Here is a 14192-nt window from a genome sequence, read left to right as displayed (position 1 = left end):
TGTGGAAATAATTCATTATCTGATTGGGCAGCAACTGTGGCCAATCCAAGCAGGGCCACAATCATTCATTTCTTTCATTTATATAGCGCCACTAATTCCGCAGCGCTGTACAGAGAAAACGCACTCACATCAGTCCCTGCCCCATTGGAGCTTACAGTCTAAATTCCCTAGCATACACACAGAGAGAGACTAGGGTCGATTTGATAGCAGCCAATTAACCTACTAGTATGTTTTTGGAGTGTGGGAGGAAACCCACGCAAACACGGGAAAAACATATAAACTCCACACAGATAAGGTGATGGATGGTAATTGAACTCCTGACCCCAGTGCTGTGAAGCAGAAGTGCTAACCACTAAGCCGCCGTGGTGCTCTATCAGTTATGCACTTCCCATCCATAGCACAGAAAGCTACAAAGGTGGACAACCTCCTTAAATAATTAAAATGTTACCTCACCTTTATTGACTTTCAGTAAATTAACTTGTAGTTGTAAGTGAGTTAGCGAGTGACAAAACTTAGCTCTCATTTTCTTTTGTTTTAGCACAATATGCTTATGTAAATTTTCCAAAAAAAAATACAATTTGGATAAAATACAGCAATCTAGTACACACAAACAGAAAGTACGTATAAGAAGTTACCTTCCGTAGAATTAGTGGTATGGTCGTGGGGAGGAGCTTGGGAGCGGTATTCAGGCAGTGGATGGCTCTGCGACATCCTCAACCAGTCAAAGGAATCCGTATAATGTCTCTCATACCAGCCACAGGAACCAGATTCAAAGTCACATTTAGCAGCTGGAAGAAAAAAAAATAATTAAATTAATTCAGCCCTTTTTTTACATGAAAGTATAACACACTAGGGTTTATTTAGTTGCATTGTTTAAGTAAAACACATGCTGTAACCCACATAAACCAATCAATCAAATATTAGGTTTCATTAGTCTATGTGCACCAACCTACTACAAGCCAATGGGGCAGATTTATCAAACATTCTAAAAAGGAGAAGTGGAGGTGTTGCCCATAGCAACCATTCTAATTCTAACTATAATTTATCTTGCATGTACTAGATTAATGATCGCTAAAATCTGATTGGTTGCTATGGACAACACCTCCACCTTTCCTTTTTGAAGGTTTGATAAATACATCCCAATATCATATTGGTTTCCATGGGTTACAGCCTATTAATGCTCTTGACTTTGAATGTTTTTAAATAAGTCCCATGGCTTACAAATATATTTAGCTGACAAAAGACAATCACTGATAGATACATCATGCACCAATATTAGTATAATTACCTCTCCTTATCTATACCTACTATAATTTAAAACCACTACACAACAAAGAGTGAGTTTGCATTTGTAAAGTAGTGTTAAAATGACTGTAGTAATATGCTCAATGCTGCGCTACTCCGGGGGGGGGAATTGGATTCCCCCTAAGTGGGAAGAAAATAAGTGCCTTTATAAATGCTTATTTTAATTTGTGCTGTTTGCCTATGTGCAGTGGGGGGAGCCATTTTGCTGGCTGAACCAATATTTAAATAATCTGCAAGTATGTCAATACAAAACCCAGATACTGGGTTAATCCTGGTGGACCCCATCGCCTGAGAGTCATGTGCCTGAGATCCATGTCCACGGCTTACGTTACAACTCCTCCTGACCCTCTATATTGATTTCAGTCTAGACAATCCAGCCGGCCCAAACACTGTTGGTGATTGGAGGGTGGACTAGTTAAGAATTAGCTCTGCCCTCTGTTGGCTGGTCATGCCCCCAATTTGATCACAGTCATGCCAGTATCACAATATTTCATAGGCCCATACTTTCCACCGTGGGTAAGCACGGGCCCACGGCCAGGCCGAGACTGGCCGGCCCAATCCAATTTTGTATAATTGGCATATTGGTCCATACAGAAACTTGTAAGAGCCCATAAGAGACATGTATGGTGCTTTTATGATGTAGACTAACAATTTGTCTGATACTGCTTATGTAGCGGTTCTATAGAATGTCAGATTTTTACAGTTTTTACGTTGAGAATTCCAAAAATAATCCTAAACAAATAATTATATATAAAAAGAACTTACGACATGATAGTTCATCAACACCATTCATACAATCTTTTGTGAAATCACAGCGTTGTTTCCATGATATGCATTCCCCATTTCCACATGAAAAAGACCCATGCGGACAATTAAACAACAATGGTTCTTTGGATTGTCCTGTAAAAAGAAACATTTTATTGTCAATACAAGATTCCACACACAGAAGGCTGTAACATGCAACCCGATTTTTCATTTAGGCAATTTGGTGCAAATTGGATAAATGAAAGCAGAATTTTTGTTACTATGGGGATTAATTGTATTTCTTATTTATTATAGTCCCTCTTTGTAGGTTTGGCCACGGTAATAGGAGACTATTTCATTGTACTCCATAAACAGGGCTCACATTGCTTACGTGTAGAGGAAATATAACAGAAATAGTGCAATCCCAAAACAATGAGTAAGACAATGAGTGCTAGCAGCTGTTTGGTTGTTAGGGTTCTTGGAGTGTGGGAGGTAACCCACGCAAGCACAGGGAGAACATATAAACTCCACACAGATAAGGCCACGGTCAGGAATCGAACTCATGACCCCAGTGCTGTGAGGCAGAAGTGCTAACCACTAGGCCACTAGTCATGAAAAAAAAAGCTCAGCGGACATTCACTACCAATGTCTATCTGTAAATACTAACAGTTCATAGATATAAATGGAACTGTGTCCAACATAAAGCGTCCATCACACTATTAAGACTATAATAAAAAGCACAGTGGCAGAAAAAACAGTATTCCAGACTAACCGTTACTATGCATATACAACCTCACAAATGTAATCAAGAAATAAAATCAGATTTTCTTTATACTTTTAAAACAACTTGTGCTATTGCCATTCTCCTATATTATGCTGGAATGTACTATATAATGTAATGTGCGAGCAAGTTAACAAAGAAGAAAAGTGTTTTGACTTATAATATAATTCTAATTGTATTGTTCCCAACTACTGCATTACTAAGGAATACCCGTTTCTTTGTTTCAAGTTTAGAAGTTTGGTGTAATAGGATTCTGTGACTTTCTGCTTAGCCGTCCTCTCATCCTCTGTATGTTAACACCCCTTACCTCTCCCCCCACCCCTTCCCCCTTTATCCCCACCTTTTTTCTTTTTCTTTTCATGATCCATTATCTTATTCGGCCTTACACAACTAGACCTTGTAATGGTTTGTATTTGGAGTTGCTAGGTCATAGTACAATGTGGCCTATTTATGACCAATCAGAGTCTTTTCTCTAGTACAGCTTAGACCGTGAAAGCAAACCTTGTGTTGCCATGGGTTACAGCACATTTCCTTCACAGTTAACCGTGGAACAATTTCAATAAAGTTTCTCCCACTAATAGGAGAGTCATTATTTCACTTGTCATATTGGTGAACTTTGTAATACTAAATAAATGTGATTATTTATGCAATGCAGACCAGCTGCATTTTGCATGCCTATGAATCGATAAAGCTACCTTATTCAATATAGTAGGCAGCCGTACTATCTTTGGTATTATACAATAGATGTAGTCAGCAATCTTCAGTCTTGGTAACCAGGGCTGGATTTACCATTAGGCAACCTAGGCAATTGCCTAGGGCCCAGCGGTCCCCAGAGGGCCCTCCCATGGCTGGCAGTGAGACCACCCTTTGAAAATGGGCCGCTACTTATGGGCCAGTGCTATATGCTTGCCCCCCCGGTCTAAAGTCTGTATATGTCATGCTAAAAAACTATAGTGCTATGGATTTTTTCAGGGAGGGGCCCCCAAACCAGTATCTTGCCTAGGGCCCCATGAGGTCTAAATCCAGCTTTGTTGGTAACTCATATCAACATCTCAGACACATACATTATCTTATTGCACATATGCACACACTACATACCTCTTACATTCTTATAATCTTCCATCGCAGCCCTGTGCAACTTCACAAAAGTCGGGACCTTGGCTTAAAAAACTTGTATACAAGTACAAAGTCGGGCAAATGATTTAACGGAAAGAAATGAAAGCAAACCGGCTTTTGCATTGTTCTGCAACTAATGCTGTATATAACCCAGAGAGAGAGGAATATATATATATAAGTTATGTCCCTGGTTTACCTGAATGTGACTGATTAATGAAGCTGCAATCTGGAGATAAACTGATGTCATCAACAGCAACCATGGCCCGTGATGATATGAGTGCGGCTTCCAAAATGATCTGAAATGTAATCAAACATTAACATTCCACTAAGATGACCTGTACACACCAAAGTAGCACAAAGAAGGTTTTCAGTTCCTAAACAACTTTTTGGCAGAATGTTGATTACATCTAAACAAACATGTAATTAACGTCAACTTTAATGCTTTGATCGCCAAAATGCAAGTTCTTTTACCAAATTGTTTCTCTTTCAAATATAAAGTCATTCTTTGTATGTATAGCTAAAAATTCATTGTTTTTATATATTGATGTTTATGACTACAAAAGTTGTTAATTGATATCAGAAAGATGATATAATCTGCAGCTATTTTGCCGCATTCAAGAAAGATCTTTTCGGTCTAGATTATCAACAATTAAGCATACTTACCAACTTGACAAAGTTGGTTTCCGGGAGAGGTGGGTGTGATGGGCACGGGCCCCAAAATGCGCGTCATTTTGGACCCGCCCACCGTGACGTAATGACGCAAACGCGTCATTTAACAGCGGGGGGCGGGGCCAAACGCTGCGATTCCCAGTGGAATCGCGGAAATCGGTAGCTTATTCTGCCCACTTCTCTGGGAGAGTTGGTAAGTATGCAATTAAAGCACTTTCAAATATCCATTTTCAAGGTGAGCTATTACTTGTCTGCCAAATTCTAGAGTGAACTGGCCATAAAAAAAACTTTTATGATTTTTGGTGAATGCAGCATTATAATTTTTATTGAAGTTTTGCAAGGGTAGAAAAAAGAACAGAAATATAGGGGGAGCGGAGGGTGGGGGGCAGGGATAACTCCACGTGGGGGGGAGGGGCGAGTTACTCCACAAGGTTAACACGGTCACAATATCATAAGAACAACATGACACTTAAAGTTGTGGTGCTGATATATATATATTTTTTTAAATATAAAACAACAAATCAACTTTATTTGAGCTGGGTAAGACAGACAATTTACATTTAGGTTTCAATAGACAACTTTGCAAATTTGAATAACAGTGTCTGGATTTCGTCTTTAAATATCTTTCTACATCAAGTTCAATTTTAGATTTTTTTTACACAATATGGCATGCATTAATTTAAATAGCTATTGCACGCTAAACAATCTGTTGAAAATAGATCAAAACCATCCGTCAACCTCAACATGATGTAATATTTGGCTCGCAAAGAAGTGCTAGCTGTCTATGAAAAGCACTTTTAATGCAGAAATTTAAATGGAAAACACTTTTTAGAAGCAGGGGGTTTTTTTTAATTTTAATTTTTTAAAATTTATATAAGAGTAACCTGTTTTTATTTTTTAGAACATTTAATCTACTGATTTCATAGCTAGATAAAATGAAACACTATGTAGAGCATTAGTAAACTATACAAGGCCTGCTTGGCTGTAGAACACATGACTGGCTGTAAAACACATACTTGGCTCTACTAAGCAATAATGTTTGACTCTCAGTCATGTGATACCCTCGTTTTTTACTCAGTGGGAAAGGTTAGACAAAACGTATCAATATACATTTTGTAAAAATATACAATGATCTTGCATATCTATAATATTATTATTGAATGAATCATTAGCAACTTAAATCTCATGTTTTACATTGAATAAAGTTAGATCTTTTAAACGGGGCTGCAAACATGAATTAATATTTTTATATTCACTAGAAAAAAACGTGTTTATCACTGTTATCTAACTCATGTCTTTCATTTGCTGCCATTTACTCTTTAATACCATAGGCACTTTATGTAATGCAGAGGAGGGGATGGATTTGACAGGCTTTTCTGGTCATTTAAAAAGTGTAGTAGGACTACTTTATAGTGTAGCGGAATTAGACGATAAGGGGCAGGTTTAATTCGGCCTGTGGTGACGCGATATGACTCCAGAACAATCTGCGGAGACACATCGGGCCTGAGGCATTGAGGAGAGCTAAGCAAATAAAAAGTAGTAAGTTTGCTCCTGGACAAACCATGTTACAATGCAAGGGGTGCAAATTAGTTTATTATTTTGCACGTAAGGAAAATACTGGCTGTTTTTTCATGTAGCTCACAAATACTTGATAGCTTTATTTTTGCACTGTAATTTAAAGTTGATCTTGGACATGCCCTACCCCAACAATGAATCTGTCCCCGCATTTTAAATTTACCTCTCCCTCCAATGCAACATGGTTTTGCCAAGGTGCAAAGTTACTTAATTATTTTGCTTCACTTTCCTTAATGAATCAGGCCCATCATGTCTCTGCTCATTTGCCCTTGCGTCCCCTCTTGGTCATCATATTTATCCTAGACTACATACAACATAAAAATGAATAATGCCCCCACTTCTGTAGCAATGAAGATAGGCTCTGCAAGGGAATTACAAATGTTATATTCTCTTGTACTAAACAGATACTTATTTGACACCAAAATAGGGTTGAATATATGGGACTTTCCTCTGTGGGATTTGGCAACGATCTGACAGTGATTTCACAACTGATGTTTATTAAAAACAGGTCCTTAAATCACTTTCCACAATGCCAACTAAAGGGTAGATTTTTGATGCAAAACTTGCCAAAAAGTCTTGGCTGTTTAGTATGAAGGAATAGCAATCTTTATTTTTGGAACATTGTAAGAGGATATCTAATGGACCTATTTCAAATACAAAGGGGCATATTCAATTGACGGCGGGATCGCCGAAAATCCCGCGCTCCAAAAATATTACCGTTAATACGGTAATCCTGCGCGTAAAAACCGTTAATACGGTAATTTACTCGCTGGATTTCAGCTCGCACCTCAGGGAGCTGCGAGCTGAAATCCAGCGAGATATTACCGTATTAACGGTAATATTTTTGGAGCGCGGGATTTTCGGCGATCACGTCGTCAATTGAATATGCCCCAAAGACTAATAAAATATTATATAATGTGGCATCCCTATAAAAAGTGTGTTACCAAGCTGCATTTAAAGAGAAAGAAAATTGCACCAATTAACAATATTTCCTATAGTGACGAACGATGGAGAACGCATAGTGGTTACAAAGTACAATTCAACAATATAGCACTTTACATACATACACAGAGCTATATGGGACACTTGCCTTATTGTACATGAAGGGATTCCTTACCTGAGTTGTGTCCAGTGAGCTAATATTCATATGTACAGTAGCCTTTGTCCAGTTGCCAGCAGTAGGGCTGTTAATTTCATAGAGTAACTCCAAACTCTGATACACAACTGTTCTTTTAAAGACTGATATTTTAGCATTTTCCACCAATTGGTACCAAAACTGTAACTGCAAAGAGAATTTTATTAGGTTGATAAATGCATTCATATTATCAATAATTTTCTGCAATTAATGAGCCAATTACAACTTCCCTCTGTGTTCACACATAGGTATTACAGTGTACTGTTACCTCTACTCTACAGTGACTAATGTGCTTTCCTCTCCTATTAAATGCAGTCAACCTCCAGTTTGTTATAACTGCCTCTAAGAGTACACAATCCCCTGGCCTGTGAGTGATGTATATATGTATGTATCATCATCATTTATTTATTTATATAGCCCCACTAATCCCACAGCGCTGTACAGAGAACATACTCACATCAGTTCCTGCCCCATTGGAGCTTACAGTCTAAATTTCCTAACACACAGACGAGGGTCAATTTGATAGCAGTCAATTAACCTACTAGTATGTTTTTGGATTGTGGGAGGTGCCGTGAGGCAGAAATGCTAACCAGTAAGCCACCGTGTTGCCGGGAATGTATGTGTGACGTATGTATGTATGTATGTATTCTTCTGGGTAACTGTCACTGCTAGTGTACTCCCGTGCTGGTACACTTGGGCTGGTACCCCTGACCTCTTACTATAGATCAGGGTTGCTGTGGATGGATCCCCCAGGCCTATCACACTGGGCAGCTGCTGGGTAGCGGCAGAGCGGTGGTAGTGGAGAGCTGGGTCCAACCTCAGAAACAGCCGGAGGATGGATTAGATTTAGGGTCTAATCTGTAGGTCACAGGAATACAGCAATATTGAAGATGTTTTCAGGCATGTCTTTGTAGCAAGTGATGTTTATTTGCTCTCACACTGGTTGAAGGTACCAGGTGATCAGGTCAGATGGCCCATCAGAATGATACATTTCAGTGTACAAGACAGTGCTTTTTATACTGATTTGGACACAGGCTATTTTTAGAATCAGGATGCAATGTGTTTACATAAACATGGATTTACATGCATTGCAAAGCTAACAATATTCACGCTTATCTGTGATATCTTAAAACCTTGCTGTGATATCCTGCATCTTACAGTGGACAGCAAGTCTAATTACATCTTCTTATGACCCTCACACATCAAAAGGTCTAATTAGCATGAGATCAGCACGAGTCCTTCCAACAGTTGCAGAATACACATTTCCTTCAAAGAAAAGAATTCCCCAGGAAAAGTTGTAAACCCCAAACAAGACATTCCTTTACCAAAATATGCACAATATCAAAAATAAGTGCATTGGCAATTATATAAATAAGCGCCCTGCGCTATTTCCTTTAAATACATTTATACCATAAGTTATTTATAAGTGATCCAGTTACATATATGTATGTATACATTGGCCAGAATATATGTGTGTGATGTATGTATACATTGGCAAAAACATATGTGTGTGATATATGTATGTATACATTGGCCAGAATGTATGTGTGTGAGGTATGTATGTATGTATGTATGTATACATTGGCCAGAATGTATGTGTGTGAGGTATGTATGTAGTGACAGTTGCAAGCACAACATTTATATTTTTTGGATATTTTTTCCTACCACTAGTTCTTAATACATTGATAATGTTCAACAGTCACTTGAAATAGCTTTCTCTAGTATACACCATTTATACTCCTGCAAATGATGGAAAGAACAACAATTTGAGAATGATATACTATTGATTTTGATAAAACACTTCTTCACTGTATATGTTTAACCAGAGCACAATTGATCACAGTATGAAAACAAAACACAACACATCACCGTGGAATACTCACTGAGAATGTATATACGGACAAACATAACAAGACTGAGCAATTGAAACAAACAGTAGGGATTTCCTTAGTCTGTCAAGAAGTCAGTGATTTGCAGGATGAATATTTAAATTATTCATTTTGGAGTAACGAGGTTACATTTATTCTAAGGCATTGCAAAATCCCCTTGTCTACTTCCCCTGGCCTGCTGTTTTGTTTTCTCACTAAAATCAGAGTCAGGACATTAAGAGAAAATGAATGGTGACTAATGTAGGCACCTTTTATGATGTGTTTTCCTCATGCGGTGCTGAGCCTCTTTAATCCAGAATGAAACAACATTTCCTGCTCTTTAAAATGGACTAGAAGCAATAATGGCAAACAAATCCCCCAACAGTAACAGTCAGTGGTTTCCAACCATGAAATAACCCACTTGAATCACTGCATAAAGGCTCATACGCAGAATCGCTAATTAACACCTTAATGTCCGGGACTGAGCTGGTGCGGTGACCGCCTGCTATACGTGGACGAACGTCTCTGCAGTTTTGGACCATTTGTTCGTAACAGCAGTTTTCTCGGTAAATTGGCAATCACACAATTTACGAAGGGTTTATGGCATTAACCACGAAAATCACCACCATCAAATAAAAATAATATTATTGTTATTTTTAAATTGTTATATTAATACATAATATACTGTACTTATGTCTATGCAGGAGCTATTTTGCATGAGGCAAGGTGAGCACCTCGCCTTAGGTGGCAAATAGAAATGGGCAGCAGATGGAATGATTTATTAAAATGAACAAGAGCAGGGGCCTTATTCATTAAGGATCTTAAATGAAGAGGTATCTTATTTCAGTCTCCTGGACAAAACCATGTTACAATGTAAGGGGTGCAAACTAGTTTTCTGTTTTGCACATAAGTTAAATACGGACTGTTTTTTCATATAGCACACAGATACTTGATAGCTTATTTGTACACTGAAATTTAAAGTTGATATTTGTGTGCTACATGAAAAAACTGTCAGTATTTAACTTATGTGCAAAACAGAAAATTAGTTTGCTACAGCTGTAATTATTTTATAAATAAGTAAGAAATATTGTTGTTCTGTGGATAATAAAACAAATTCTGTAATAAGAATTGCATTGAATCTAAGATTTAGTTTGGAATTCAGCCAAAGGCTTTTAGTAGAGATGCTCTGAACCGAACACACCCAAACTTAGGGGATCCGAGTACTGAGCCGAACCGGCTCGGTACTGTCATGCGCCCTCGGAATTGAAAACGAGGCAAAACGTCATTGTGATGTCATCAGATCTCGGATCTCATGAGTTTTGAATTTCTTTTTAAGATCCAACATAGCGAGGGGTGGGAGGGAGGGCGGACCCCCATTTTTCTTTTCTTCCAGTGCTGTGTGCCAATGTGTCCTAGATGTGCTAGGAACTGCCGTGTGTTTGTGTCATTGCTCTGCCGCTTACCATCCAGCCAGGTCGCTGCAGTATTTGTCCGAAAGTGTATGAAAATAATATTGTGAGGTGGTCTTATATGACGGCAAATGACTTGAAATTAGTGTTATTGAGGTTAATAATAATGTAGGAACAAAAAAAAAAACAGCAAAATGATGTGATTTTAGCATATTTTAGGATTTTTTTCTAAAAAATCCAAAACCAAAACACACAAGGGTGGTTTTGCCAAAACCAAAACACGAAGCTAATCCAGATCCAAAACCAGTTCATAGGGGTCAGTCAGCATCTCTACTTTTTAGCAATATAGGGGTTTGGTGAAATCATTAGGCTAAAGCTGGCCAAAGCTAAATCCTGATTTTTCCAGATTTCCTCGGGACCAAAACCTGTTTTATTCTTCTGCTGTTACAAATAAAAAGTTAAAATTAAAAAATAAAAAAAGAATATAAATATAAAGTTATTATTTATAATATACAATTTTAATATCAATTAATATAAAATATCTAAGAGCCGAAATCTCAATCAGGTTTTATCATTATCTTCATTTTAAATTAAGAGGGTTCAGTTTATATCTATATGTGTATAGTGTAAACATCTCAGGAAGCAGGATTACTGACGCCTGAGGTGACACACAGCAGCTCCCAAAAGTCACAAACCAGCAAGTTCATTACAACTGACCACAGGTGGTTTTATTGGTACAGAAAAGGAGTTATACGAGAGAAATAGCCAATGAGATGTCTGGCTCTAAACAAACAAGAGCCCCTCTTTAACCAGATAAGGTTCAACCAGCAAATCAGAGCTTTACAAAGCAATGTTTACTCACAAATTATTTATTTATTTTTCAAGTGCCAACATATACTACAGCCCTGTATAGTGCAAATAATACATACAGGGCAAACAACAATTACATGATTTTAACATTTACACCAACATGTGAAATTAGGAATTAATTCAAGAGGCTGTTGCAGGCCAGCATCACCTGGTTTCTGCAGGTGATCCCTGTCTGTGTTTAGCCACGCCCTCTAAAAGGATGAACACACTTATTGGCACATCTTTAGGTTGTCGGCTTCCTAACAGCCGATGCTCATACCGCCAAATACGGAGTGTGCTAGATGTAACCCCTATACCTGGGAGGAGAGTACATCTGATTTTAATTGCATTCTAATGTTGTTTATAGCATATAGGTCAGTGTAGGACCTGCATATAATTAGGTGACCTTGACGTTAGGATGCAGGCTTAAATGTTTTGATCAAAATATGAACTAATACCTCATGTTTTCATTTTGCTAGATACGCAGTGTTAAGGATAAGAGCTGCTCGGTGGCTCAGTGGTTAGCACTTCTGCCTCACAGCGCTGGGGTCATCAGTTCAATTCCCGCCATGGCCTTATCTGTGTGGAGTTTTTATTGTCTCCCCGTGGTTGCGTGGGTTTCCTCCGGGTGCTCAGGTTTCCTCCCACACTCCAAAAACATACTAGTAGGTTAATTGGCTGCTATCAAAATTGACCCTAGTCTCTCTCTGTCTGTCTGTGTGTTAGGGAATTTAGACTGTAAGCTCCAATGGGGCAGGGACTGATGTGAGTGAGCTCTCTGTACAGCGCTGCGGAATCAGTGGCGCTATATAAATAAATGATGATGATGATGATGAAGGGCTGTCAACTGTCTTTTTGTTTTAAATACGGAGTGTGATCCTGCTCATCACTCAACACTCCAGCAAACCAGACCCACTATGATATATAATACTATCATTCTGCAAAATATACTATTAGTACATCAATATCAATGATAACAAAGAATGTTCTGTATGATATATTAAGCTAACAATAAAATAAAATAATAAACAATTAATACTAATCTGAAATGGTACTAATGCAATATCTTAAAATAGTAGAAGTACTAGTATTACCAGAAGTAGTGGCAACAATTGCAAAAATCTTTTTTTCTTAATGTTTCAAAGTATTCCAGTAGAAGGAAATAAATATAGGTCTGTAAGGAAAGCGCTGGGATTTAGTTCCTCTACATTCTTCTATAGATACAGAGACCACAGGAAACAAATAATGTCAGAGATTCTAAGAAAGCCTCAGGCACCTATTTATCAAGCGGTTTATTGCATCTCCTGCCAGATAATGATCACTTTAGGTGATGTTATTTTATGGGGGTGGTTCATCAAGTAATGCCTTATTTTGGACATGTTCGTAAATCAACCTGATACAATTACACCGCCTGGCCTTATATTATCATTCATGAGATGATTTAATCAGCTCGATCATTGTTGAGTTCTGTAGGCTTCCATTTCTGTTAGTTGTGTAGCTTTGTTTTTAAGATAAATAAAAGTACAGCACTGTTGCAAAAATAAAAAGAATCGAGTTATTAATTGAACACTGAACCATAGGTCATAAAGCTAATTCGCATACATCTGGGTCACGACCAGAAACTTGTAAGGACCGCTGTGTCAGATAATAGGAAGAGATTCAGGGAATGAGCAAAGGTAACGTTTAAACATGTAGGTCAAGTGGAGCCAGGCATTAGATACGAATGCCAGGATAGGACAGATATCTCCGTAAAGAGGAACAGTGATAATGATTTGGGATCAGGTTTCCGGGCATAGGCCTTTAAGGAAACATTCTGTTGCAATATGATCATTACATTATTCTTGGTAAATGTTGGACAAAATGATTACCTGGCAATCAGCAGTAGTAGAGGATTTCATAAAAAAGTTACTTTCCAGCTGTGAGGAGGGTGTATCGTCTCCATTTACAGTGTCCGCACTAAAGCACATGAAGTGTCCTAAAAAATATACATAACAAGCAATAAAACTGATATTATTCCAACGACAACCTCATAACATATTAATGGTGTGCATATGTTAGACCAAAGTCCATCCTGTCAGAGAAATATTAGCTGGAAAAGAATCCTGGACGCACTGTAACAAATAACGGGGAAGTGATTATATATATATATATATATATATATATATATATATATATATATATATCTACTCAAATACTGGTCAGGATTTTTAATTGGCTGCTGTAGGCAACAGCTCCACTTTATCAAGCCCGCAGCCTGATAAACTTACCCCATAAGAGTTGTCGGAATGTGAGAAAGAGCTTAAAAGTGTGTCATAAAACATTTCAAAGGTGTAAGAATAGTTTTAGGAAATGTTACATCTATTTTTCTCTTGGAATCTAAATTATACATTGCCAAAACAAATCTATGAGCATGTATTATTATTAATGATATGTATAATTAAATAATAATGTGAGCAAGGCTCTAAATCACATTCTGCAAATATATACAGGTCCTAGGATAGTTAGCGGTGAGATCAGTCAGTGATGAGAGGAGGTGAACTCTCTTGGAGATGAGTATGAAAGAGCAGGTGTATATTATGGCACAAGAGAGACGTTAAGAAGAATGGCTTCTAATCCCTCGGTGTGCCATTGTGACATTTCTTTTTATTATATGCTATTTGTTATAATAATAACACAGACTGCCTACATAGAAGCAAGACAGCGAACGTACTTACAACATACCCACAAGCTCATACATCTTC

The 14192-nt window shown here is 37.9% G+C and overlaps 1 protein-coding gene across 1 annotated transcript in view; it reads right to left on the bottom strand.

The window, feature by feature from the left end:
• Positions 1–14192, bottom strand: part of MALRD1 (MAM and LDL receptor class A domain containing 1) — a 334428-nt gene that overhangs the window by 218629 nt on the left and 101607 nt on the right. Inside the window, exons 11-14 of the mRNA XM_075211472.1 lie at positions 13320–13426; positions 7308–7472; positions 4143–4242; positions 636–788 (exon numbers count right to left, since the gene is read on the bottom strand). Coding sequence (XP_075067573.1) covers positions 636–788; positions 4143–4242; positions 7308–7472; positions 13320–13426 — 525 coding nt within the window. The remainder of the gene's footprint in view (positions 1–635; positions 789–4142; positions 4243–7307; positions 7473–13319; positions 13427–14192) is intronic.

The sequence above is a fragment of the Mixophyes fleayi genome, chromosome 5 (assembly GCF_038048845.1).
Source record: "Mixophyes fleayi isolate aMixFle1 chromosome 5, aMixFle1.hap1, whole genome shotgun sequence".
Classification (NCBI taxonomy): domain Eukaryota; kingdom Metazoa; phylum Chordata; class Amphibia; order Anura; family Limnodynastidae; genus Mixophyes; species Mixophyes fleayi.
Note: the sequence above shows the minus strand (reverse complement) of the source record. Positions and strands in the feature narration are given on the sequence as shown.